General features: G+C 56.6%; 1 protein-coding gene across 1 annotated transcript; it reads left to right on the forward strand.

The window, feature by feature from the left end:
* The first annotated feature begins 8,648 nt into the window (after positions 1–8,648).
* Positions 8,649–22,527, forward strand: LOC100926438 (calpain-5-like). The gene is made up of 12 exons (XM_031945077.1): positions 8,649–8,798; positions 9,247–9,378; positions 10,078–10,286; positions 10,989–11,181; positions 12,054–12,247; positions 12,895–12,972; positions 15,456–15,651; positions 18,764–18,886; positions 18,996–19,198; positions 19,577–19,698; positions 20,970–21,106; positions 21,216–22,527. Exons 1-12 carry the CDS (start codon positions 8,649–8,651, stop codon positions 21,396–21,398), a joined length of 1,920 nt encoding a protein of 639 aa, XP_031800937.1. The 3' UTR covers positions 21,399–22,527.
* Positions 22,528–26,205: the final 3,678 nt, after the last annotated feature.

Below are 26,205 nucleotides of genomic sequence, written 5' to 3' on the forward strand. Positions count from 1 at the left end.
TTTGGGGGGGGTTTTGGGGGTTTTTTGGGGGGGGGGCCTTTTGGGGGTTTTTGGGTTTTAAAAATTTTTAAAGGGCCCTGGGGGTTCCGGGGGGGCCGGGGGGGGCCCTTTTTGTTTTTTTAAATTTTTTTGGGGGCCCTTATTTTTTTTAAAATTTGGGAAAGGGGGTGGAAAGGGGAATTTGGGGGGGTTTTGGGCTTGGGGGGGTTTAATTTGTTTCCCCAAAATTTAATTTTTTTTCCCCCCCAAAAAAAAGGGGTGGGGGGAAAATTTTTTTTTTTTTTTTGGGTTTGGGGGGGGGGGGGAAAAGGGGCAGTTTGGGGGGGGGGAAGGGGGAAAGGGGGGGTTTTCCCGGGGCCCCCAAAAAAGGGGGAAGGGGGGGAAGGGAAAGGGGTTTTGGGGTAAGGGGAAACCCGGGAAAGGGTGGGAATTTTGGGGTTTGGGGCCGGGGGTTTTGGGGGGGGGGGGGTTAAAAACCTTTTTGGGGGTTTTTTTTTTTCCCCAGCCGGAAGAAAAAGGGAATTTTGGGGGGAAAAAAGGGAAGAAAGGCCCCCCCTTTTTTTTTTGGGGGAAAGTAAGGGGTTTTTTTCCCCCCCTTTGGGGAAAAAGGTTCCCCGGGTTTGGGAAAACCCGGGGGTTTTTTGGGCAAACCCCGGGAGGGGGCCCCTTTGGGTTTTGGGGGTTTTTTTGGGGGGCGTTTGGGCAGGGGGTTTTGGGGGGTTGGGGATTTTGGGGAAAAAACCCCCTTTGGGGTTTAAAAATTTTTTTTTAAAAATTTTTTTTCTTTAAAAAAAAGGGGGGGGGTTAAAAGGGGTTTTTTTTTTCCCCTTTTTTCCCTTTTCCGGGGTTTTAAGGTCCCGGGAAATTTTTTCCAAATTTTTTTTTAAAAATTTTTAAAAGGGGTTCCAAATTTTTTTTTTAAAAAAAAAATTTTAAAGGGTTAAATTAATTTTAAAATTTTGGAAACCCAAAAAGTTTTTTTTTGGGGGTTTACGGTTTCCTTTTGGGGGCCCCTTGGGTTTCTTTCGGTTTGTTCCGCCCGGCCAGGGGGCCCCCCTTCCCAATTTTTTGTTCCCCTTTTTAAAAAATTTTTTTGGGGGGGAACCTTTAAAAAGAAACCAAACCCCAAGGGAGGGGCCCAAGAGGGGGTTTTTTAAAAACCCGGGGAAATTCCTTTTCCCCCCCCCGGGGGGGGGAAGGCCCAAGGAAAAAAGGGGGGGGCCGTGGGACCTGGCCTAGCGCCCATCGGGGAGCTACGGGAGGTGCCCGGGAGGCGCCGGGGGTGCCGGGAGTACAGTGGCAAAGTCAGCAAAGGAACGATGCTCTTACCTCCCTCCGGTCTTAGGGATTCCAATGAATTCTCGCTCCCTGCCCGGTCCTTAAAGAGCTTACTTCTAGTGGAGGAAGGGGGCGATCAAGCAACGGGGTCCCGTTCAAAACGGCTAGGAGGGAACCTGACCCCCCTTGTAGGGATTCAAGCACTGAGGACCTTACCAAAGATCAAGTCCAGCCAGCCCCCGGGCCCTTTCAATCACCTAACTCTGAGGGAGGCAGTGTGGCAGAATGTGCAGAGGCCCGGGCTTTGGGTCCTGGCGGTGACCGTGGCCCTCACTTCCCTCCTCCGTCCGATAAGGACGTCCGGGGTCTCCTCCAGCTTTAAACCCTATGACGCGACGTCTAGGATTTGAGCTGAGGAGAAGTGGCCGCCAAAAGGAGGCGAGAGCTTGGGCCGGTCCAAGCTCCCAGGGGGCCGCTGCCAAGATATTGGAAGGCCCTCGAGGTTGTGCCATCCCTCCTTCATTCGAGCCCCTCTCTCCATCTCGGCACTGTCACCCAGTGGCCCACTCCCCACTTGCCTCTGCAGAGAACCCCATCTTCCAGCCCTGGGTCCAAAAGTCCCCACCACCTCCCCCACTGCCTTGGAGCTGTGCCTTCCCATGCCATCCAAGGGCCACCAAGCTCTATATGTCTCCTGCCCTCGTTCTCCTCCTCCTCCAATCTTTTCCAACCTCCCCTGAGCCGCCCTCCCGTGTCGGCCCCTCCTGTGGCCTGCACTGAGCTCCTGCCAGATCCTGAGGGGGCTCCAGAGCACTAGCCAGTCCTCCCAGAGCGGGCAGTGTTTGCAAAGGGAGCAGAGCAGGCTGGACAGGGGCCAAGCTGAGAAATCCTCCGACTCTCTGACCACTTAGGCTGGGAGGGAGTTTCTTGGTCCAGCCCTGTGATCTCATTGGCATAGGGAGCTCCCGGGGGCAGCTGGGAAGCAGAGAAGCCGCCCCACCAGTGAAGACTGGTGATTCACGGGCACCTCAGCCCAGGGCCCCCCACCTAGTGAATGCCGGGATGGGGAAGGGGAGGACTCCGGGCGGGGAAGGGGAGGACTCTGGGATGGAGAAGGGGAGGACTTCGGCCCGGGCCTCCCAATTCCAAGGCTGCCGTTCCGTCCGGTACACCGGGCTGCCTTCCGTCCGAGAGATAGCAGGGATAGGAAATGGCGAGGGTGAGATTCGGAAGAATAATGCTCTAACACTGCCCGCCTTGAAATGTCTCGTTTCTTTGTGGGAAGGCTGGAGTTTGGCTCGGTCTCCACGTCCTTGGACATCGCTGAAGGCTGAGGGCTAGGGGCCCTGGACAGGGCGAGGCTCTGCTGAAGAGGCTGACTCCAAGGCCGGGCCAGGCCGGGCCAGAGGGAGAACACTCATTTTAGGGAGGAGCAGGGAAGAGCATATTTTGGAGTCGGGGGGGGGGGGGAATACAGAGGGCTCCTTTCTGTGGTTGGCCAAAACACTTAGTGTGTCATTTCATGTCTCTGGCTTTGTGTCTCAATCCCTTTCCCCTCCCCACCGTGAGCTGCGAGAGCACAGCTTGGTCTGGCCTAACTTGGCCTAAGCACACAGTGGGTGCTGTATATATGTAGATAATATGTGGCTAGAAAACATTTCCTTCACTTTACAAATATTCTCTCATTTACTCCTCACACGAGCCCTGGGAGGTAGCTGCTGTTATGATGCTCATTTTGCCGACGAGGAAACTAGAGACAGAGAACAGTTAAGTGACTTGTCCAGGAAATACATGGATTATAGATGGCAGAGAAACATACAGAAATCGAGAGATACATAGATTAGATAGATGCAGAAATAGAGAGAGAGATTACAATGATAGAGAAATACATAGATACAGAAGTAGACGATAGAGAAATAGATACAGAAATAGGTAAATAGATACAGAAATACATAGATGGTAGATGATAGAGAAACAGAAAAATACATAGATTAGATAGATGCAGAAATAGGTAGGTTACAGTGAAAGAGAGTTACAGAAATAAATGATAGATGATAGAGAAATAGATACAGAAATAGAGAAATACAAAGATAGATTAGATAGATGCAGAAAGAGGGATAGATAGAGATATAGATGATAGAGAAATAGATACAGAAATAGAGAAATACATGATTGATAGATGCAGAAATAGAGATGATTGCAGCAATAGATACATAGATAGATACAGAACTACAGAGATGATAGAGAAATAGATACAGAAATAGAGAGATACAGAAATATATAGATAGATAGAGGATAGATGCAGAACTACAGAGATGATAGAGAAATAGATACAGAAATGAGAGATAGAAAGATAGCTATATAGATGATAGAGAAATAGATAAGAAATAGGCAAATACATGATCGATAGATGCAGAAATAGAGATGATTGCAACGATAGATACATAGATAGATACAGAAATACAGAGATGATAGAGAAACAGATAGATACAGAAATAGAGAGATAGATATAGAAATAGAGATAGAAAGATAGCTATATAGATGATAGAGAAATAGATACAGAAATAGGCAAATACATGATTGATAGATAGGTTCAGAAATAGAGATGATTGCAGCGATAGATACATAGATCAATACAGAAAGAGAGATAGAAGGATAAACATATAGATGATAGAGAAATAGATACAGAAATAGAGAAATACATGATTGATAGATGCAGAAATAGAGATGATTGCAGCAATAGATAAGAAATGTTGAAAAGAGATGATAGAGGAAATGGAACAGAAATAAAGAAAATATAGATAGATAGAGGATGATGAAAGAACCAAAGAATAGAGAAATAGATACAGAAATAGAGATAGAAAGATAGCTATATAGATGATAGAGAAATAGATAAGAAATAGGAAATACATGATCGATAATGGAAAAGAGATGGATTGGCATTAATAGAAATTAGGATGGATAAGAAACAGGGAAGGAAGGAAAGATAGAAAAGAAAATAGAAAGGAAATAAAAGAAGGATTAAAGCCATATAATAAGAAACAGAAAGAGGAAAAATAAACATTGATGATAGAAAATAGAACGGAAAGGAAATACAAATAAGGATCAAAATAAGAGATTGGAAGGAATAAACATAGGATGATTAAAAACAGAATAAATTAGGGAAAATACAGAAATAGAGAAACAGAAATTTAAGAATAGATAAGGATAGATGCAGAACTACAGAGATGATAGAGGAAATGGATGAAAGAGAGATAAAAATATATAGAAATAGATAAAGAAAAGGATGATGCAGAAATAAGAGATTGAAGAAGAAAAGAAGCAGAAATAGATAGAAAGATAAGCAATAGATGAACAGAGAATAGATAAGAAATAGGAAAAGATAGATTAAGAAGGAAGAGAAATTGCAAAATAAAGGACATATTGATAGATACGAAACAGAGAGAGGATAAGAAACAGAATTCAAAAAGAAAGAGAATAGAAAGGAAAAAGACATAATGATAGAGAAAAACAAAGGAAAAACATGATTGATAGATGGCAAAAGAGATGATTAAAGTGATCAAATACCAAAAGAGAGAAGAAGGAAAACATAAGGATGGAAGAGAAAAGATACAGAAAAAGAAATAAGAGGATAGATGGCAAAAAGAGATGATTGAGAAATAGAAAGATAATACAGAAAAGAGATAGAAAGGATAAATTATATAAGATAGAGAAAATAAGAAAGTAGAGGATAGATGCAGAAATACAAGGATATAGAGAAATAGGGGATAGATAGAAAAAATAGGAAGAAAAAGCTATTTAGATTGTAAAAATAGAAGCCTGGAGGTAGTGGTGAAATGATGCTATTTTGCCATAGGAAATAAACAAGGAAAGTTAATGATTGTGGCCAATGAAAAGTTTTAACCTTTAAAATGAATGAATTGGGGCCCTCCCAAGTTAATTTCCAGGACCTTTCAAATTTCCTTTTCCTCACAAGACCCTTGGAGTTAAGCTTTAAGGGAAATTTTGGGCCATTGAGGAAACCCTTTGAGAAGGAGGAAAAATTAAGGGTGGGAGAGGGGAACCACCTGGCCGGAAAGGGGATTTGGCTCCTGAAGGAATGGGGTTGGTTTCCTTTGGCCCCGGAGTGAATTCCCAGGGAGGCCTTTTGGGTTGCCTTTCCTGGGGCCCCCTGAGGATCTGGTTTAAGTCCCCCAGGTTGGAAGAGTGGCCCCTGGGGGGCCCCTCGAGGCCTTCCCCTTGAGAGAGAAAAGGAAAAAGGGCCAAGGGGAAGGCGACGGGCTAAGGCCTAAACCTGGGGCCCTTTTGCTCCCCAAACGGGCTCCCTGGTTTTGGCCCCCTTTTCCCAGGGACCCCGGTGGTGGATCCCCAGGAGGCCAATAAATCCTCGGGGAAGCTTGCCCCTTGGGGCCGGGCAACTTGAGGGTTACCTGGGGGGTAAAAACAGGGTCCAGGGAAATTCGAGTTTGGCCCATCCACCTTTGGGGACCCTGGAGGTCCTCCCCCATTTCACAGATGAGAAAATGGAGGCCCAAAGAGAGGTTAAGTGGCTTATTGAAGGTCACACAGGTGACAAGTAGAGATCAAGTTTGAACCCAGGTCCTCTCTTTCCGCTACCCCACACGATGTCTCCCTAAATCAAGTCAAAATTTGCTACTCCAGCTTTCTCCCATGGTACCCCCGGTGGTGTACCTGGCACACAGTAGGCACTTAATAAATGGCCGATCGCGTGCTTTTAGCGTTGCCCTCTGGGGCCGAACAAAACTATGTCTACGGTTGACCTGGGAAGAGATAAAAAACGAGGGACCTACACGGGAAATTGAACCGAGAATTTTGGCCTCAGTACCACTACATAGGGTGACCCTGAGCAAGTCTCCCCCCACCTCTTTATGCCCTAATTTCCTCCTCTAGAAAATGGGGGGTTGGACTTGATGAGCTTTAAAATCCCAAGCTCCTTCCCCTGCCCAAGCCTCAGTTTCCCTCTATGTAAAAACAAAGGGTCAGGCTCCAAGATGTCCCTTCCAGGCCTGAAACCTTATCGCTCTCCATTTCTCTTAACTGGATGTAACCTCTCCCCCTGGCAGCCTGGAGAGAGCAGTGATCCCTTCCAACAGGAAAGCTTACATTCTCAGTCTGGGATCTCATCACTCCCACCCAAGCGGTCCCAAGAGTTTTCCGTGATGGACCCAACCCACACGGCTGGCGCAGCCCCAAGCTCTGGGTGTCCTCCCTCCCTCCCTCCCTCCCTCCCTCCCGGCTCAGCTACTTCTTGAAAAAGTAGTTTGGCCCCAGAGGCTGCTCACAGGCCCGTGCACTCCTTGGCTCTGGGCACAGAAGGGCACCCTGGAGAGCCAGGAGTGGCCTGAGAGGCTGTGCTGTCGGCAGAAGTCTGTGTGTGTGAGTGTGTGTGTCTGTGACTGTGTGTGTGTGTCTGTGAGTGTATGACTGTGTGTGTGTGTGAGTGTGTCTGTGTGTGTCTGTGTGTGTTTGAGTGTGTCTGTGCGTCTGTGAGTGTGTCTGTGTGTGTCTGTGTGTGTCTGTGTATGAATGTGTCTGTGTGTGTGTGTGTGTCTGTGTGTCTGTGTCTCTGTGTGTGTCTGTGTGTGTGTGTGTCTGTGTGTGTGTGAGTGTGTGTGTGTCTGTGTCTCTGTGTGTGTCTGTGAGTGTGTCTGTGTGTGTCTGTGTGTGAATGTGTCTGTGTGTGTGTGAGTGTGTCTGTGTGTCTGTGTCTCTGTGTGTGTCTGTGAGTGTGTCTGTGTGTGTGTGTGTGTGTCTGTGTGTGTGTGAGTGTGTGTGTGTCTGTGTTCTGTGTGTGTCTGTGAGTGTGTCTGTGTGTGTGTGAGTGTGTCTGTGTGTCTGTGTGTGTGTGTGAGTGTGTCTGTGTGTCTGTGTCTCTGTGTGTGAGTGTGTCTGTATGTGTCTGTGTGTGTGTGTGTGTCTGTCTGTCTGTCTGTGTCTGTGTCTGTGTCTGTGTGTGTGTGTGTGTGTCTGTGTGTGTGTGAGTGTGTGAGTGTGTCTGTGTGTGTGCAGGGTTCCCCAAATGTTTCTTCCAGCTCTGATTTGATGGTTCTGTAAGCCACTGAGTCCACATGAGCAAGTGTGAGACACAGCAGAGCTAGAAAGCCCGACCAGCACGCACAAGAGCCGGTGCCGGGCCTCCATGGTGGGGAGAGGGAGCCTTGCCCCTGGGCCTGCCCTTACCTGCCAAGCTCCCACCTTGGGGCCTCCGGCTTGGCCCTTGGAGATGGTGATGGGGTGAGAGAGATGCCCTGGGGGGGGAGGGAAGAAGGCAGTGGGTCGTATAGGTCCGGGAGCGAAGGCGTCAGCAGCCCGACCACCTCGGAGAAGCTTGCTTCCAGGGCTGGCTGGCCAGCACCCCCGCCCCCGTCCCCTCTCTCTCATCGTTATCTCTTCCTGTTTTCTCTCCACCCACTTCATCACCTGCTGGGGATGGCCAAGGGTGGCCTCGGGGGTGGGGATGACCAAGGGTGGCCTCGGGGGTGGGGATGACCAAGGGTGGCCTCCGGGGGCGGGGATGGCCGAGGGTGGCCTCCGGGGGTGGGGATGGCCAAGGGTGGCCTCCGGGGGCGGGGATGGCCGAGGGTGGCCTCCGGGGGCGGGGATGGCCGAGGGTAGCCTCCGGGGGCGAGGCCGGCCCCATCTGAGCTTTAGCTCTCTCCTCCAGGTCCTCGGAGGTCACGTGGTTGGGCACCCCCACGTTAGAGGAAAGGGAGGTCAGAAGAGGAGACCTGCTAGGTCTCGCCCACAGGTCTCTCAGCTGCTCCACTGACCACGTGTCCCCCGGCACACCTCTCCCTTGTGTACTCTTGCTATATCTGGGGGGCGGGGGGGAACAGAGCAGCGGGGCCCTAGGCAAGAGAGGGGCCGAGGCAGCCCACTGGCCCGTGGCTCCACCCGAAGGAAGGGCTTGGCTGGCTCTGCTGGCCGGCCTTCTCGGTATTCCTGCAGCCGAGCGCCGTCCCCGGAAACCGTTTGACAAACGGCCTGGCTCTGGAGCAGTGCAGCTGGGCCAGCACAGCTGGGAGGCTTTAGGGGCTTTCCTTCCCCAGCCCTGACTAACGGCCATCAAAATATATGAGGGCGATCTCTCTCCCTTGACCCCCGCTCTGTCTGCGCCATCTGGGAAGGTGGGCGGCCCCCAGTGAGACGATCCGTTTGTGTTCTGTGGCCCTGGGGCTCGGCTGCCAAGGGCCACCCGCCGACGCCCCCCTGGCCACCGCGGACCTCCCGGGCCCAGACCGAAACACGGCCAAAAAGCCCAGAAGAGAGGGCAGGGAGGAGGGAGGAGGAAGAGGGGCAGGGAGAGGCAGCAGCCCTACTGGGTCCTTTGCCAAATCTAGCCACTCACCATGTGCTGTGAGCTGTTCACCCACTTCCCACAATCCCGCTCTGCCTCCATCCACCTGGCTAGCTGGCCACACTACAGAAGCAAGAACAGGGACCTCGTGTTCCAGGGCTCAGGGGTTCTGGCTCCAGAACAGCCCCACGTGCACTGGTGGGTGAGTCTCTTCTCTGGGCTTCAGTTTGAAGGCTCTTTCCCAGCCCAAGCCTCAGTTTCCCCATATGAAAAAACAGAGGGCTGGTCTCAGAGACCTGTAATGTCCCTTCTCACTCTGAAATCCCCTGGTGAAACGCAAGCATAGGCACCAAGGCTCGCTCAGAGTGCCCTGTGCTTCCCTCCCTCACACGCACTCGCTGCTGTGGTCGCCCATTCGCACTCTGGTGCGTGCTCGCTCACTCACTGAGGACTCGGCCATTCGTTCTCTTCTTCACTTACTCATCCCTTTCACCCCTCCCTCATTGTCTCCCTCCCTCCCTCCCTCCCACGCTCACTTCTGGGGGGAGCCCAGTGGCAGTGGCCAAAAGGAAGCCAGCCAGGTGAGGCTTGCAGGGAGCCGGGGAGGCCAGCCTCGGCCTGGCCTCCTAAGGGAGCTGCCTCTGTTCTAGGATATCTGCGACAACCCTCACCTGTTTGTGGGTGGGATCAGCTCCCACGATCTCCACCAAGGGAAGCTTGGGAATTGCTGGTTCGTTGCGGCCTGTTCCTGTCTGGCCCTCCAAGAATGTCTCTGGAAAAAGGTATCGAGTCGCCCTGGCGGTGGAACGGGTGCGTGTGCTGGCGAGCCCCTGCCGGACTGGGGGGGGGGGGTGTTAGTGAGTGGGATCAGCTGCTCTCTCGCTCTCATTCAGCCCAAAGCAAGTGGGCTCACTTTGGCCTCCTGGGGCCCAGAAGGAGGCTGCGGCGGGGTCGGACCATTGGGTGCGCTTCCATACTGTCCTGGGGATGCTGGGAGAAAAGTCAAGGAAGTGCCATGTCCTGGGTGGGGGGGGGGGCGCAGACTGATCCATAGTCCTCAGCACGTTTGTGTCAGTGAGTGAAGGAGGAGATGAGTGAGCAGATGGGAAGAAATGAGGGGGTGAGAGAGTCAGTGGCCTGGGGGCAAGTGGCCCTTGTAATCCTGAGCCTGTGTCTGTTCTCAGGCGCCCATGGTTCAGGCCCTCTGGGAATTGTGTCCTCCCATTCAGCACTCGCTTGCCCCATGTCTGGATGGCAGCCTCATTTCTTGGCACTCTGGTCAGTGGCGCTCAGAGCCACGGCCTAGGCAGCCCAGGGATGGCCGTGGCACCCAGAACAACAGCCTAGGCAGCTTAAGGACGGCCTGGCCCCGGAGCCATGATTGAGGCAGCCCAGGGGTGTCGGGGATCTCCTCATAGGGACCTTGGCATTGTGGAACGAGGGAGCGTCAGCTGTTCCCGTTGCCAATCTCTTGTGCCCAGGTGATCCCCGAGGCAAAGAAGCAGGATTGGGACTCCCGGAAACCAGAGAAATATGCCGGAATATTCCACTTCCGCTTCTGGAATTTTGGCGACTGGACCGACGTGGTGATTGATGACCGCTTGCCCACCATCAACGGGGAGCTGATTTTCTGCCACTCCAACGTGCCCAACGAATTCTGGAGCGCCCTGCTGGAGAAGGCCTATGCCAAGTAAGCCCTTCTGGGGGGCTGGGGGAGAGCAGAGACTCAGGAGGCTCACCGGGCACGGGAGCCTCCCTCCACCCCGGGGTTTGCTGGTGCCCAAAGACCCGCATCTGAGCAGAAGCTGGGCACGAGCTAACGCACGCGCTCCCAGACGACCAGAAGAACAGCACTGGCCTCCCCCACCCCGGGTCCCTAATCCCGTCTCTGTGTGCAAGGGGCAACGGAGGCTCAGTCAGGGCAAGGGCTTTGTGGCACAGACCATCTGAGGCGGAAGGAGCCCTGGGACCCTGTGGGGCAGCACCCTCTCAACATGCAAAGAAAAGGCAGAGGGTGGGCTGGGATCTACAGCCTTACTTTGGGAGGAGCGAGCCTTGAGCTTCCGGGCTGGATCTGCAGCAGCCAGCAGCATCTCCCGCTGCCGCTGCCACGGGCGTGTGGGCACCCCAGCTTTGGCAGCTGTACTCTAAGGACATGGAGTCTTGCCTTCCTGGCCTCCGAGTCACATGTCCTGGCCCGCCAGAGAACTGTGGGGATTAGGGAATTCTGGAGGGTGCTGGACCTTCCCATTCTGGAACACAGACCGTGCGGGAAAGGGAGTCCCGGGCAGGAGGCACAATGACGGAGGCCGCTGTGTGTGGGAAGGCTGGGCACCAACTGGCTCCTTTCCTCCCCTCGGGCCTCCCCCCTTCCTCCCGCTCCCACTCCCAGGCTGGCCGGCTGTTACGAGGCGCTGGATGGTGGGAACACCGCGGACGCCATCACGGACTTCACCGGAGCCGTGTCCGAGTCCATTGACCTGCGGAAGGGCAATTACGGCAAGGTCCTCCTGGAGCAGACCAAGCTCTTCGAGGACCTGCTCAAGGCCCACAACAGGGGCGGGCTCATCAGCTGCTCCATCCTGGTACGTCTCATGAGCATTGACGGGCGGACGCGAGCCCCGGTCTGGGCCTTCCTGACCGAATTCCTGCCTGTGCAAAAAGATCACTGGAACGTGGGGATGAATGAATGACGTGTGAATGGCGGGAGGTGGGGCCATGGGGGCGGGGGGGCGGGGGGGGGGGGGGGGGGGGGGGGGGGAGGATGTGGGCCCAGCAGCAAGGAGCTGACATCCCGACAGGCCTTCCCAGTTCCCTCGTGCCCTGCCTCCTTGTGCCCCGCCTCCTCATGCCCCGCCTCCTCCTGCCCCACCTCCCCCTGCCCCGCCTCCTCATGTCATGCCTCCTCCTGCCCCGCCTCCTCATGTCCCGCCTCCTCCCGTCCCGCCTCCTCCTGCCCCGCCTCCTCATGCCCCAGGCCTTCCCAGTTCCCTTGTGCCCTGCCTCCCTGTGTCCCACCTCCTCCTGCCCCGCCTCCTCCCGTCCCGCCTCCTCATGCCCCGCCTCCTCATGCTCCAGGCCTTCCCAGTTCCCTCGTGCCCTGCCTCCTCATGTCACGCCTCCTCATGTCACGCCTCCTCATGCCCCAGGCCTTCCCTGGAGACTCAAAGATCTTTACAATAGATTCCCCCAAGTCCTGGGCAGATCTAAGGCTTCTGCCTCGGTTAGTGGCCCAGCAGGGCCCTTGGTAGGAGAACAGAGATCTGAGCAAGAGGTTGGGGGGGGGGGTATGTGTGTGTATGTCTGTATGTGCGTGTGTTTCTGTGTATATGTATGAATGTGAGTGTGCGTTTGTGTGTGTGTGTGTGTGTGCGGGAACCCATGTGTCAGGGCTGTGGGGGAGGAGCCACGGCCGAGGCCTGAGCCTCCCCGTGTCCCCGTGTCCTCCGGGCTGTAGCCTGACATCGCCAACGAGCGCCTGGGAACCACAGAGCAGGGGCTGGTGAAGGGCCACGCCTACTCGGTGACCGCCATCCGCAAGCTGCGCCTCGGGGAGCAGCTGCTGGCCTTCTTCAAGGCCGAAAAGCTGTTCATGATCCGCATGAGGAACCCGTGGGGAAGGCGGGAGTGGAACGGGCCCTGGAGTGACAGGTGAGCTCGGGCCCTCTCCTCCGCACGGCTCTCGCTCGGCCCCACGAGGCGGCAGAGAACCACAGCCGCTCCCGTTCCTCCGCCATTTTCCACATTGTGACACCCCCGAGATGTTGTCGGACCCATTTGCAAAGAGAACCCAAGGCCCAGAGACACCACCTGTCCCGGTCACACCACTAGTGAAAGACACAGGGCCCGGGTCTCAACCAGTTCCCGCTCCCTCAGTCTCCCAGGCTGGTCCCCTCAAACTTGCCCAGGAAGTGCCCAAGTCCCATCATTTCTGTCCCTGCTGACTGTGGGTCCCAGAGGGCAGAAGTACTGGCCTATCTACCTCCTCAGCCCCTCCCAGGCCCAAGGTCAAAGCCTTGGGTTCAAGTGGGGATTCCCTTCCTCTGGGGCCCAAAGCAGAACCCTCGTGTATAAAAGGAGCCAGACAATCATCGAGGTTCCCCCAGCTCCATGTTTAGGAAACATAGCAGGTCCAGCATCCTCTACCCTAGGTCCTCTGCCGGAGGGCATGGAGCTATCCAGGTCCCTCTGTGAGAAATGGATCCGGCTTTCCCGGGATGAGGGAGTCCGTCCCCTCCACCACGGGCTGATGTCAGAGTCACCCATGAATGGAATCCCCCCCCTTCTCTGTCCTTTAGCTCTGAGGAGTGGCAAAGAGTGAGCGAAGCGGAGAGGAAGAACTTGGGGCTCAGTGTGACCGATGACGGAGAGTTCTGGTGAGGAAGGGGGCCCGCTGGCCCAACTGCCCGGGAGGGAACAAGATAACTCAGGGGGGGCAGGCAGGAAGAAGACCCAAGTTCAAATACGACCTTACTTACTGGCTATATGACCCTCAGCAACTTCCTTGACCTTTTTAGTGAGCCTGCCTGCCTGCCTGCCTGCCTTAAATCTCCCCCCCACTCCTCATTCTCCATATCCTCCATTTAACCAGCAGATTGATATTTTTTTTTGAAATCACAGCTCTGATCAGGTCACTCTCCTACTCAATAAACTGCAGTGGCTCACTATTGTCTCTGGGATCAAATACAAAACCTGGCTTTTTCCATATCTCGTATATGTCTAGTTACTTACATGTTCTTTTCCCTCCCGGGCTGTGAACTCCTTGAAAAAGCAACGACTTTTCTCTTTCCTCGTATCCTCAGTGCTTACCACAGTGCCTGACACATAGTAGGTGCTTAATAAATACTCACCAAATGACCGATTGACTGAGGTAGGTGCTATTTTTATCCCTATTTTGGAGATGAAGAAAACCAAGGCAAATGACTTACCCGGACTCACATGGCTAGGGAGTGATTTGAACTGGGCCCGGCCTCTGACCTCTACCCAACATTTATATGGAGCCTTAATGTTGCCAAAGCTCCAAGAGCTCCCCTCTCTCAATCTCGCAGCGGTGCTGTGTGCCGGACACAGCGATCTGCTGAGGCTCACAAGGGTCTGAGATGGGATCCAAGCCTACAGCCTCCTGGAGGTCAGGAGCCTCAACCCATTACATTGGGAGCCACTTAGAGAAGCTATTCTGGAGGAATTGTGCAAGGAAGCAGCCCCTCATGTCAGGAGGGCTCAGGACGAACCGGGTGCAAGGTTTCCGTACTCCAAGGGTGGGGGCCAGGAGGCAGGGAAGAGATGCCCCATGGTGAGAAGGATATGAAGCGAGGCTGCAAAGGAGGGAGGGAGCGAGCTCGCCGTGAGCCTTCGAGAACTGGCCTTTGACCCCAAGGGTGTAGGATGCCATCTTCTCGGGCCCAGACCCTGGTGGAGGAGGGATTGGTGGAATTAGGGAGGAGTGGAAAAGGCAGAATCAACAGGTGGGCCCAGGACAGTGGGGATGGAGGGGCCAGCTCTATAGCAGAGTGGGCCTGAGACCAACTGCTCTGCAGGTAGACCTCAGGGTAGAAAGAATAATCCATCCCAGAGCCCCAGTGAGGCCCTCCTAGGAAGAAAGTGAGCAAGGGTTATTCTGTTTTTCCCCCTAAGGCAATAGGGGTTAAGTGACTTGCCCAGAGTCACGCAGCCACGAAGTGTTAAGTGTCTGAGATCAGATTAGAACTCGGGTCCTCCTGACTTCAGGGCTGGTACTCTGTCCACTGCGCCCCCTAGCTGCCCCCACAAGGATTATTCTCTACAAAGCTCAGGGATGCCTCCAGTCCAAACCCATCACATTACAAAGGATGAGGCTGAGTTCCAGTATGGAGAAGGGCCTGGGTCAAAGGTCACATAGCCTGTGAGTGCCAGTCAGGGTTTGCACATGGGGCTATTTTTCCCGCCTCCTGCCAGGAGAGGATGGTTTAGCCTCAGAGCGTGGGAACTGAAGGAAGGGGCCATTGCCCACAGCTCAGCAGAGAAGAAAGAGCATGGCACTGGAAGTCAAAGGGCTTGGTTCAGACTCTTGAATCACGTGACTCCCTGTGGAACATAAGGCATGCCCCTGCCCATCTCTAGGCCTCAGTTTCTTTCCCTGGAAAATGAACTGGGCACTTCAAATGATCCCTCTTAGCTCTAGAGAATAAGAAAATGTACCTACTACCTCACACCTCTCCAATTGGCTAAAATGAGAGGAAAATCTGACAAATGTTGGAGGGGATGTGGGAAAACTGGGACACTGATACATTGTTGGTGGAGTTGTAATCATCCAGCCATTCTGGAGAGCAGTCTGGAACCACACCCAGAAAGCTCTCAAACTGTGCATCCCCTTTGACCCAGCAGTGTCTCTATTGGGCCTGTAGCCCAAAGAGATTATACGAAAGGGCCAAGAAAATGTACCTCACTCCTTTTCATAGGAAGGTGGGAGTGTATGGGTACAGAACGCAGCATACATCCTCAGAAGTATGTAGCAACATGAAGGTGGATAACCAGAAACAATTATATTGTAATAAAGTAAAAGGCAAGAAGAACACTTTTAAAAAAATTTTTTAAACTTTTATTTATTTTTTGCTGAGGCAATTGGGGTTAAGTGACTTGCCCAGGATCACACAGCCAGGAAGTGTCAAGGGTTTGAGGTCAAATTTGAACTCAGATCCTCCTGACTTTAGGGCTGCTGCTCTATCTACTGTGCCACCTAGCTGACCAAAGAATAGCACTTTTTAGAAAAAGAAAAGAAGCAATTGGACAGGATGGCCTCAAAGGTCCCTCCCGGGTCCACTGAGTCCCAACTTAGGAGACTTTCTCCGGCTTCACTCCTTTCCGGTGGCTCTCTCCTTAGGATGGCCTTCGGGGACTGGTGCAACAGCTTCACCGACGTGGACATCTGCCGCAATCTGAACACCTCCATCTTCAGCATACACAAGACCTGGGAAAAGGCCATGGTGCGAGGGGCGTGGCTCCACGACGAGGACCCCCTGGCCAATCGGGCTGGTGGCTGCCTCAACAACCGCGCCACCTTCTTGCAGAACCCCCAGGTCTGAGCCCCTTCTCGCCTTCCCCCCTTTCTTTCCCCCCCCCCACCTCCAGCATCACGGTTCCTTTTCCGGCCGTTAACCGGCCTTGTGGGCATCCTAGACACCCCCTTCCTCTTCTGCGTGGCCCACCGTGGCCTCTATGGTGGGCTCTCAGACCCGCTTTGGGCAACCTGGAGGGCTTACTTGGGCAAGGGCCCCGCAGCATTCCACTCGGGAGTCCATGAGAAAACGGCCAGTCGTATCCCTCTCAGGTCCGAAACCAATCCTCCTTCTAAGGCTGGGCCAGCCACGTGGGAGTTGGGTCCTTTCATCCCTTGAACCCCATTGGCAAAGGCAGGCTGGCTCCCGGTGACCTTATGGAGCAAAGCCTCTTGGCCTGGAGATATTCAGATTCCTGTGGGGAAAGACCTAGAAGGCCCCGGTGGACCACAAGCTCAATAGGAGCCAATAGTATGACCACCACAACCAAAACCAAAAGTGATCTGGAAGTACAATGTAAGAGGCAGAGTGTCGGAGAGGGGAGGGGCAAGCCCGGCCTGCTCTGCCCTGGCCAGACTCCCCATGAGGTGCTATGGTCACCCTGGAGGGAGTGTGACCAGGATGGGGAGGAGACCCTAGACCCGGCCACACTGAAGAGAAGGCTCAGGGGCCCCGATGAGCTCTAGTCAAGTACCAGAACGGCCGGCCCATGGAAGAGGGGTTGGGCCCGAGGGATGGAACCAGCGGCAGCAGGGGAGGAAGGGGAGGGAAGGGGAAACGGAGCAAAGCCGATCAGCAAGGGTTGGATGGTCTGCGTGGGGTGGGGTGGGGGCTGCATCCCCCCAGGTGGCCAAGCCAAGCTGGGCCCAGGACAGCTGTCCCCCCTTTAAAATGGAGGCGGGCCAGAGGAGTTTGCTCCCCACTGGAGGCTCGGAGAAGCTAGAGCCAGAAAGGCCTTTGGCGACCCCTCCATTTTACAAAGAAGGAAACTGAGACCCCGGGAAGGGAAGCCGCTTTGCCCAGGTAGCACAATGGCGCCTGGCGGAGGGCCCGTCTCCCGCTCCAGCCCGCCCGCGTCCTCAGCAGCTGCACACATATATCAAGCTCGCGAAGCTGGCCAAGGAGGCCCCGGCCGGCCGGGCTCAGCCCGTGAGGCCCCTCGGAGTACAGTCTGTCCACAAAGGCCCCTCTCCCTGCCCTCTCCTCCCCCCAGCGCCTCCCATAAGGACAACGGAAGACGGAGGCCAGGTGGTCCAGCTTGCGTCGAGGCGGCCCGGGCCTTTGAAGCCCAGGCAGCTTCCTCCGGGGCTCACGGGCGGGCTGGCCCGCGGGGTCAGCAGTCTGCGCAAGAGATGCAAGCTGGCTGCGAGGTTCCAAAAGGCTAATGTTCACAGGAGGTGGGGAGAAGGCAGCAGAGAGGAGGCAGTGGGAGAACTTCCTGGCAGGGAGGGCAGGTTCCCCGTCCTGGGAGGTCCCCGAAGACCTCCTGGGCAGGGCCGGCAGAGGGGCTTCTCGAGCCGAGCCTGACTGACGGAGGCGACCCTCGCCCCTGGAGTCTCGTGATCAGGTCACCGGGGTACAGACGGGGCTGTGAGTGTCCCAGGCCGGGTGTGCCCACGCAGCCTGCGTATAAGCAAACTGCCCCCCGATCTTTTCCCGCTTTTTTGAAGGGAGGTCGAGACCATGCTCCCCCCACTCTGGCTCCTCCATTTTCCTCCATCTCAACCCTTCTGTCCCCCCCCCCCCGCCTCCCAATGACTTGGTCTCAAGTTTGCCCACAATCTACTAATGAGCAGCGGCCGCTTGTCCCAGTCCGAAAGCCTTCTCCGCCATTATTCCGGGGAGGGACCCAAGCTGGCAGGGACCATGGCAAAAATCCCATATCTCTCCAAACCTCAACGTTCCCCTCGGTCAAAGCAATGGTTTAGGCTGGAGGATCCCCAAAGGGACTCCTGGCTCTGACTGTCTTTGCACTAAGGGTTTGCACCTTTTGGGTGCCTTAATGTCCCTCTCTGTAAAACGAAATAATCTCCAAAACTCCTCCCAGCTTTGTTCAAAGAGATCTTTCTGTCTCTGGGCCTCGGTTTCCCCCCTTCCATAAGACGTTATTGGCCACAACTGGAGAGAAGGGGCCATGAGTGTAGCTGTTCATCTTTGCTTCTTCCCATCTGTCCCTTCAGTGCCAGGACTGCCCATGAAGAAGCCCTGCTCCCTGGATCGGGAGCCCCTTGGGTGTGGGGAGTATATGGCCTATGGCTGTCTCTGCCATCTTTGCCTCCTCATAGGAGTTACCCACTGGGTCACAGTCAGGTGTCCAAGCCCTCCAGGAGCCCCAGGCTAGGTTTTTCCAAAGAGAAATCAGGTTTCCTGGCTGTGTGACCCTGGGGCAAGTCACTTAACCCCAATTGCCTCAGGAAAGGGAGGAAGGAAGGAAGGAAGGAAGGAAGGAAGGAAGGAAGGAAGGAAGGAAGGAAGGAAGGAAGGAAGGAAGGAAGGAAGGAAGGAAAAGGAAAGGAAAGGAAAGAAGAGAGGGAGGAAAGAAGGAAGAAAAGAAGGGAGGGAGGGAGGGAGGGAGGGAGGCCCAGAAGCAGCCCAGTTGCCAGAGGCTCCCCGTAGGTGCCATAAGGAAGATGTTTTTCACCCGCCACCATCACTCTCCGGGACCCTCTGCTGAGTCTGAAGCCGCCTTCCTTGCTGTGATGTGGGCCCGTTTTCCCGGGCCTTGCGGCTGCCATCTCCTTAGCCCATGTGCTTACAGGGGCTCCAAGGGCAGAGGGAGGCCATGTGATCGCCCCGCCCCCAGTGCATCCCAGGGTTCATCTGGGCTGCGGCGGCCCAGAATCCCAAGCACCAAGTGTCGGACAAGGGGGGGGGGGGGGGCGTCAGAAGCCATGTGCTCCAAACCCTTCCTCTGACAAAGGAGGAAACAGACTGTGGGGGGGAGGGAAGGGGGGGAACACGGTGACTGACATTTCTCAGAGGCCTGGTCCCATAGCACTTTGCTCCCGGCGATCCCTGAGGGCTGAGCAGCACCACTTGGGCCACGGCCCCAGAGCCCCCATCCCTGTCCTGGGCTGCTCGGGACTCGCTCAGGAACCACTGACTAAGGTGCCCCCCATTCATGTCCCCTCAGTACGTCTTCAACATCAATAAGGAAGAGGACAAAGTCCTGATCTCGCTGCAGCAGCGCGACCAGCGCCCTTACCGCAAGGACGGCCGGGGGGACAACTACATCATCGGCTTTGAGATCTTCCGGGTAAGGCTGTGGGTGGAGGGGCCGGGCCCTCCCTCAGCTGGGTTCTCGCCCCCCCCCCCACTGCGGCTCCCGGCCGGGCCGGCCCGACGCTCCGTGTCCCCCGCCCCAGGTGGAGCTGAATCGGGAGTACCGGCTCCATCAGCTGCAGGTGCAGGAGAGGGTGGTGGGCTCCACCTACGTGGACTCGCGCACTGTGTTTCTGAGGACCGTCCTGAAGAAGGGCCGCTACATCATCATCCCCACCCTGTTCCAGCCGGGGGACGTCAGCGAGTTCATCCTGAGGCTGTTCACCGACGTCCCCTCTGAGCTCAGGTTCTGGGCGGGCCCGGACTGGCGAGCTAGAGAGGAGGGACCTCAGAGGCCATCTGTTCTCCACAGGGAGGGGGGGGGGGGGGGGGGCTTTCTAGAAGTGGCCGGCCAGTGGACAAAGGGAGACTCCAAGCGGGCGCCCTTTCCCCAACCTGGCGCCATGGTGCAGACGCCGGCAGCCCTGGGAGGTGACGGAGCGTGGGGCCGGGAGCGTTTGCGCCCAGCTCTTTTACAGGCTGAGGGAGCGGCCCCTTTGTGGGCCTCCCTCAGGGCCTCCGAGCTGTCCGCCTCCTCCCCAAGACCCCGGGAGCTGCCGATCTCGGAAAGTGGGCCCCGCCAGGCCCGGCCCGGGTTTTGAGCTGGCTTCTCGTTCCCCGGCAGGGAGCTCAAGCTGGACAAGCCCGAGCCCGGGTGCGCCAGCTTCCTGTGTGGCTATCCGCAGCGCGTCACCCAGCTGAGCATCCACAGCGTGGAGGGCTTGAACAGACACGGTGGCCCGAGAAGTGAGTCAGCGGCCACGCGGCTCCTCGGGACGGGCTCCCAAGTGGGGCCGGGTGGGAGCGGGGCTCACTCAGCGCTCCTGGGCCCGGGGCAGGGTGGGCAGGGCGGCCGGAAGGGAGGAGGGAGTGTGGGGGGGGGGCTGCAGAAAGGAGGCCACGGTAGCCTTCAAACTCCGGGTTCGCTGCTTAATGATGGTGGGAGTTGACCATGGCAGAGCATCCCAAGGGGCTTGCAAAGCACTTTCCAGGTATCCTTGATCTGCTTTGAGTCTCAAAAAGGCCAGGGGTGCTACAAAACCATTTCCTGGAGGAGCAAGCTGAGGGTCTAAGAGGGTAAATGACTGGAGCACGGTCTCACAGCTAATAAGTAGCGGATGCAGGATTAGAAGCCAGATCTCCACTGCATTGCATCTGCCTCCTGCTTCCAAGTTCTGTAAACGAAGGAGCCTTGGTTTCCTCCTCTGTAAAGCCAGGAGTTTGCACTGGAGCGCCTGGATAATTTCTTCCAGCTCCGGCAGTCTAGGAACCCGGGGCCGGGCTGGGGAGGGCAGGAAGCGGTTGGCGGCAGGAGCCGTGGGGTAGGTGGGCGGCTGGGCGGCTGGCCGAGGTCCAGCCAAGGGCAGGAGCTGCTCTCTGGGGCCGGGCTCTCCGCCCAGGGCTCGCCTCAAGCCCTCTGGAGCGGCTGCCAATCGGAGCCGTGGCCGGCCCGAGCTCCCCCGGGGCCCTGCACGATGGCCGCCCCGGCGGCCGGCCACGTGCTGCCCGAGGCTGGCGCCCGCTCCCTGCCAGCGAGCACTTCCCCCGGCCAGCCTGCCGCCCGTGGCTGGGTCGGCTTTGTCTTGGCCGGCGCCCAAGAAGGGAGGGCCCGTGCTCTGTGGAGGGCTCCGTATGTATCCGGGAGAGCTGGGGGAGAGAGGGGGGGGAGGCGGTGAGCAACCTCATGCTATCCCAGCGGGAGAGCCAAGAGGACCTTTACAAGGATCCTTATCTGACACCGACGTTACAGTGGAGGAAACTGAGGCTCGCGGAGGGAAAGAGCCTTGGCCAAAGCTGTACGAGTTAATGGCAAAACCCCAATGCAAACTTCTCACTGGAACTTTGAGGAGGCCAGCCTGGGCCTGGGGCCCAGAGGAGGCTGGAGGGCACTAAGTGAAGGCCTCAGCAGCAGAGGGCCCCCCCTTCCTCCATTGGCTGCCCCTTCCTCCGATGGCTGCCCCCCCCAGTGACTCGCCCTCCCCCCCCCGGGCACACAGGTCACAGGAGCTTTGTTTCAGATGCCAACCTCTACCTCATCATCAAGTGTGGGAAGGAAAGAGTCCTGTCGTCTGTGCAGAAGGAGTGCATGGACGCCGTTTTCGATACCAAGGTTATATTCTACCGCAAGAATATCAAGGATCCCATCGTGGTCCAGGTGAGAAGGGAGTGGGAGGGGAGCCGGAGGCCTGAGAGCTGCGCCCCCCCCCCCCGGGGGGCCCCGGGACAGAACCCGGCCCAACCACGTCTCCATCTTGCGCCTTCAGGTCTGGAACAAGAAGCTCCTGTGTGACCGATTCGTGGGCCAAGTGACCGTGGTAGGTGAGCCAAGTGACTCCCGGGAGCTGCGGACCCTCCAGCTTAGGGACAAGGGCGCTCCAGATGCCCCGCCTGTGACCGGGCAACTCAGCCTCAAAGTGGTGTCCACCGATGACCTCACGGAGCTCTGAAAGCCCGGCCCCGCCTCCCCCCGGCGCCTTCCCTGGCCGAGTCCCGTCTTCTCTGTCGAGGGCCAGGGGAGGAAAGATGGGGAGAAGGGGGAGAAAAAGTGGGGGGGAGGGGGAGAAGGGAGGAGGGAGGGGAAAAGAAGGGAGGGAGAGGGGGGAAGAGGAGGGAGGGGGGAAGGGAGGGGAGGGGAGACCACTCCAGGCTCCATTCTTTCTGAGCTGAGTTAGAGGGGACGAGCAGGTGGAAGGGGCCCGAGCCAAGCTCGCTGAGCAACCCCGGGGCATTTGAGAAGCTCCAGATCCCAAACAGCCCCGCGTGTTCCCGCCAGGCCCGCCGCCCAGTCCTGGCGATTAGGGCGGCGAGCCAGGGGGGGCCGGGCCACGGGGCCCACCGAGCTCCGCCGCCCCCGCTAACCCAGCTCCCGTTCTGCTGCTGCTGACGTAACTTGCTTTGAAACCGCCTCGCGAGGTAGAGAACCAGGACGTACTATTATGGTCCTTCACCCAAAGAGGCTCGATGAGCCTGAGATATGGGGGTTCCTCCGAGGCTTTGGGGGGGCCCACAGGAAGGAGGGTGACGGGAAATAATAGTAGTAACTGACATTTATGTAGGGCTTACATCGCACCGGGCCAGAGCTTCTCAGCACCCCCACGCCAGGGTAGTGGGCACAGCCTCCTGTGGGCCGCGGGACATCACCTGGTGGAACATGGCCCGATTCCTTCCCCGCTCGGGACCTCAGTTTCCCATCTCTGTGCAATGGAGCTTTAGACCCCATTACTGCGCTCCAGCATCCCTTGAGGGAGGCACAAGCAGCAATGCCAGAAGTCCCCAGCACAGCGGATGAGGCAGACTCAGCCAAAGAGCCAACTGGGCCCCGAGCACTTGGGCCACCCCTGTGTTTGCAAACTTGCTTTAATCTCTTTATCGTTCAGCCTGGGTTGGAGGGGGAGGGGTGCCGAGGCAGCCGGGGTGCCAGGTCCTGCCCAGATCACATCACGTGCCCGGGGCTCTGAGGTCGGGGGGGGGATCCCCTTGGCCTTGCGGCCCAACTGCCTCCTGCTCTCTGACCCCAAGCAAAGCCTGCCTGCACTGGCCTGCCCTGCTTTCAATAAAAACCTAGCCGGTCTTTCACTCTGCTCTCCCAAGGAGCATTTATTGAGCGCCACTTCTCCAGTGTTTGCTTTGGTGCTTCTGGGGATGGGCCAAAGGGGAAGGGAGAGAGCAGCCCCTGAGCAGGGCATAGACCAGACCTTTCAGCAGAACTCACCCTTGGGGAAAACTGGGGACAACTGTCATGTCTGCTCCTCCCTCCCACGCACCCCTCCTAAGCTAAGCCCAACCCCCCCCCCAGTTACTTCACCATGGACTCCAGAGCCTTCCCCATCCCGGTTCTTCCTCCGCTTGTGCTCACCCAACCAGCCAATGCTCGTGCATTTCTTAGGGGCCTCTTCTGAGCCGGGCCCGGTGCTAGGCCACTGGGGATCCAGACCCAACAGTGAGAGGGCCCAAAGACTGTAGCCGCGGTCTGGCCAGAACAGAGGATGATGGGAGTATCCTTCCCCAGAATTCACCACTGCCCGTCTCCCCACCATCCACTGAGCTCCCGCAGCTTGGTGACGCTACCAGAGGAGCCCAGAGGAGCCGCGCCATTCCTGCTCCCTCTTCTGGATGCGGGACCTTATATGGCGGCCACAGAAACCCAGAGAGAACTCTTAGACGGGCAGATGGGATTAAATCTAAGCCTCTCATTTGGCAGATGAGGGAACTGAGGCCTGGAGAAGACCAGGCCCTTGTGCAATGGCAGATAGGGAAGTAAGGAAAAGAGCCGTGGGTGGACCCCACCGTGGGTGGACCCCACCATGGGTGGACCTCAGTGTCCTCTCTGCCGCCTCCCAAATGGCCTTCCCCGGCTTGGCCGTCGCCCAAAGGGACAAGCCATTCCTGACGGGCGGCGGCCAAGAGGCTGACTCGACAGTCGCCCTTGCGCAATGGCTGCTTTGGAAAAGGGCCCCTTATGGCCGAGTGGAGGCTCTGGGAGTCGGCACAACCCACCGTGCCCGGGCCAGCCTCGCTCCGATGGCAGGCCCCCAGGGAGGGAGCTGCCTCAAAACTCCAGGGTTATGGCGGCCCTTCGGAGAGCTCTGCTGGGGGCCTTGTTCAGAGCACACCTGCAGGAGCCTCCTTCCCACGTGGGAGCCTGGCAGAGCCTCGGCAGAAAAGCCCCCAGAGCCAAGTGGGGCCTCAGCCTCCAGCGGATGCAGAAGCAGAAGCCTCTCCCTGGAACCAAAGCGGGCAAAAGCTGGAGCACCCCGGCGGCTCTTGTGGGGAATGACGGCCCCGGACAACGTGGTCCCCAAGGGCTCTTCCAGCCTGGCCGCTCCGGGAGCCTCCCCTTGATTTTTCCCAAGTAATTTTTCATTTTTCAATTTAATTTGGGGGGAGGGATGTCATTCCCGGCTCTGGCCTGCAGATGGCAGCGTCGCCCCATGCCTGACGTCCCACAGTGTTGCCCTGTGCCCGAGCCCTCCAGTGGGGGCAGTGTGCAGCAGGGGGCTCCGGGGCTCTGGCAGCCACCCTTCTCCCATGGCCACGAGCTCAGCACCCTGCCCCACGCGCGGGCCTCCCTTGGTCCCAGCAGCCACCGGATCCCTGCAGGGCAGCCCCCCCTGGTGCTGGAGGATTTAAAGCAGCCTCGACCTCCCCCTCCCCACACCTCAGAGAAGCTCCCGGGACACTGGGGGCACGTTTGCTTATTGTCCCTGCTGGGCTCCCGGGGCCTACCCGGGCTGCCCCTCTCCAGCCCCCCACCCTGCAGCCCCGGCCGGCCCCCTCCCCCTCAGGTCACCAAAGCCACACTTGGGGCTGATCTCAGTGGCCACCTAACGGACCCCCCTCAGCCAACCACAATTCCCTAACTACCCCCCCCCATCCCCATCCCAGAGGGACTCATGTAGGCCCAGAGACAAGCCAGCCTGGAAAACTGCCAGCTCCGGAGAGGTAGAACGTGTGCCGAGAACGGGGACTATCTGAGTGCATCTCGCCTCAGTCGCTTCCTCCGAAGTGCCCCCACTCAATTAATGCGCTTGCCTTGGTTTCCTCATCTGTAATGTGATAATACTAGTACCACCACCACCCCCCCCCCCATAGGGTCATGGTGAGGATTCGGAGGTGACGACATCCATTATGTGCTGTGTGAGTTCTGGAGCTTTCAATGTGCACTAAGTAGAAATAGACAATTTCAATCGTATAAAAATAAAACGGAGGGGCTGAGGAGTCTATAGAAGAAATTCCCCATCATGAAGTCCTTTCTTGAAGGGAGGCACTGCAGGGGAGCAAAGGTTCCAGGGCAAAAGTCGGCCATTTCCTGCCTCGGTTTACATCCAAGGGACAGGGGGAGCGAGGGGGAGGCCACAGAGTAGATGAGTAGCCAAGTAAGGGTCACCTGTCGGCCTCCCAGTGGCTCCCCCTCACCGGTAGGATCCTCGGGAGGACGCTACGTCAGGGCCCAAGTCCCCGGTGGGGCTGCACACGGCCCAAGAGACCCCGCGGTGCTGACCTTGCCAGCGATCAGCCAGAGGGCACAATGAACTCAAGGCCAAGGCATTTCCCGGAATGGCACAGGGAAAAGAGCAGCAATCAAGCATCCCATCAGGCTCCAGTGCGCTTGCCCACCAACACACAGTATTGGAGAGAAGAGTGGACGTACCCACCTCACAGGTAGAGACACACGGGGAGGGAACACGTGGCGGAGGCTACCGACGGCCTCCACCCACTTTGGCCCCTGCTCCACCAAATGATGGCAACTGTGTGGACGCTCCCGGCTCCTGCGCTGTTAAAGTCACTGAGGAAAGATATTCCTGCGCCACCTCGGAGCTCGGCCGACATCCTCTGCGCTTTCAGGACGGACGGGCCTGGGACCGGTGGGAGCCTCGGAGAGCGGGCCTCTCACGCTTCCATTTCAGTCCTCCAGTTCCATTCTCCAACTCCCCCCTCCCCACACACACTCTCACACACAACACCCCTTGTGTGAGGTAGAGGAGAGGGCACCTGGCAAGCCCAGAGTGTGGCGGCCCGGATTGTAAAGGGCATTCAAGTTGGAGTGACCCATTTGCATATGAAAAGGCAGGGAAGCCCATTGAACATCACCAAGACTAAGGGCCTTGGGAATAAACTCAAGTTTGGAAAAAGGCAGTTTTCTCCCCTGCCAAGGCAAGCCCCAAATCAGAAAGAGGCCGTACCCTTGCATCTCATTGGCCGTTACTTGCCCCTTTCAGACCATAATTTTAAAAGGGGGGAGGTTGGAACTCGGTCGATGGACCCTCCGTATAAACAAAAGCAGCGCTGGGGGATTGGACACGGCCAACCGCAGGCTGCCCGAGCTGAGCCTGCTCTAGAACTCGGAGGCAAGTCTGAGGGGGGCACTCTTGGAGTGGGGGCAGCATGTGCGAGATAGGAAGGGGCGAGAGAATGGAAGAGTTGAGGCGGCCTCCAAGATCTCCACCTTGGGAGCTCGGGACTAGAGCGTCTCCGAACACCAACAACAGGTTATCTGATGGCGCCTTACAGCCAGCAAAGCATCCACCTTGTTTCCTAGTTTCCCAGAACTAGGCCCGCGTTTCCCATTTTCCAGGTGGAGAAATCGAGCCTCGGCTTGCTGAGAGACCCACAGCCGGCGAACCCGGCCCGGCGTGGCCACCGCGTTACTGTGACCCTCCCGGGGACCCGGAAGCCCTTGCCGCCATGCCCAAGTGAAGCCGGAGCCCCACAGACGCGGAAGCCATTTGTCCAGCATCGTGCACACACCGGAGG

Source organism: Sarcophilus harrisii, chromosome X (genome assembly GCF_902635505.1).
Source record: "Sarcophilus harrisii chromosome X, mSarHar1.11, whole genome shotgun sequence".
Taxonomy (NCBI): domain Eukaryota; kingdom Metazoa; phylum Chordata; class Mammalia; order Dasyuromorphia; family Dasyuridae; genus Sarcophilus; species Sarcophilus harrisii.

Excerpts from the sequence above, each read along its gene's own strand:
- LOC100926438 (XM_031945077.1), top strand. The coding sequence starts at position 8,649 with ATGTGCTGTGAGCTGTTCACCCACTTCCCACAATCCCGCTCTGCCTCC. Across the intron at positions 10,287-10,988 it reads CTGGAGAAGGCCTATGCCAA|GCTGGCCGGCTGTTACGAGG; the intron begins GTAAGCCCTTCT and ends TCCCACTCCCAG. Across the intron at positions 12,973-15,455 it reads ACCGATGACGGAGAGTTCTG|GATGGCCTTCGGGGACTGGT; the intron begins GTGAGGAAGGGG and ends CTCTCTCCTTAG.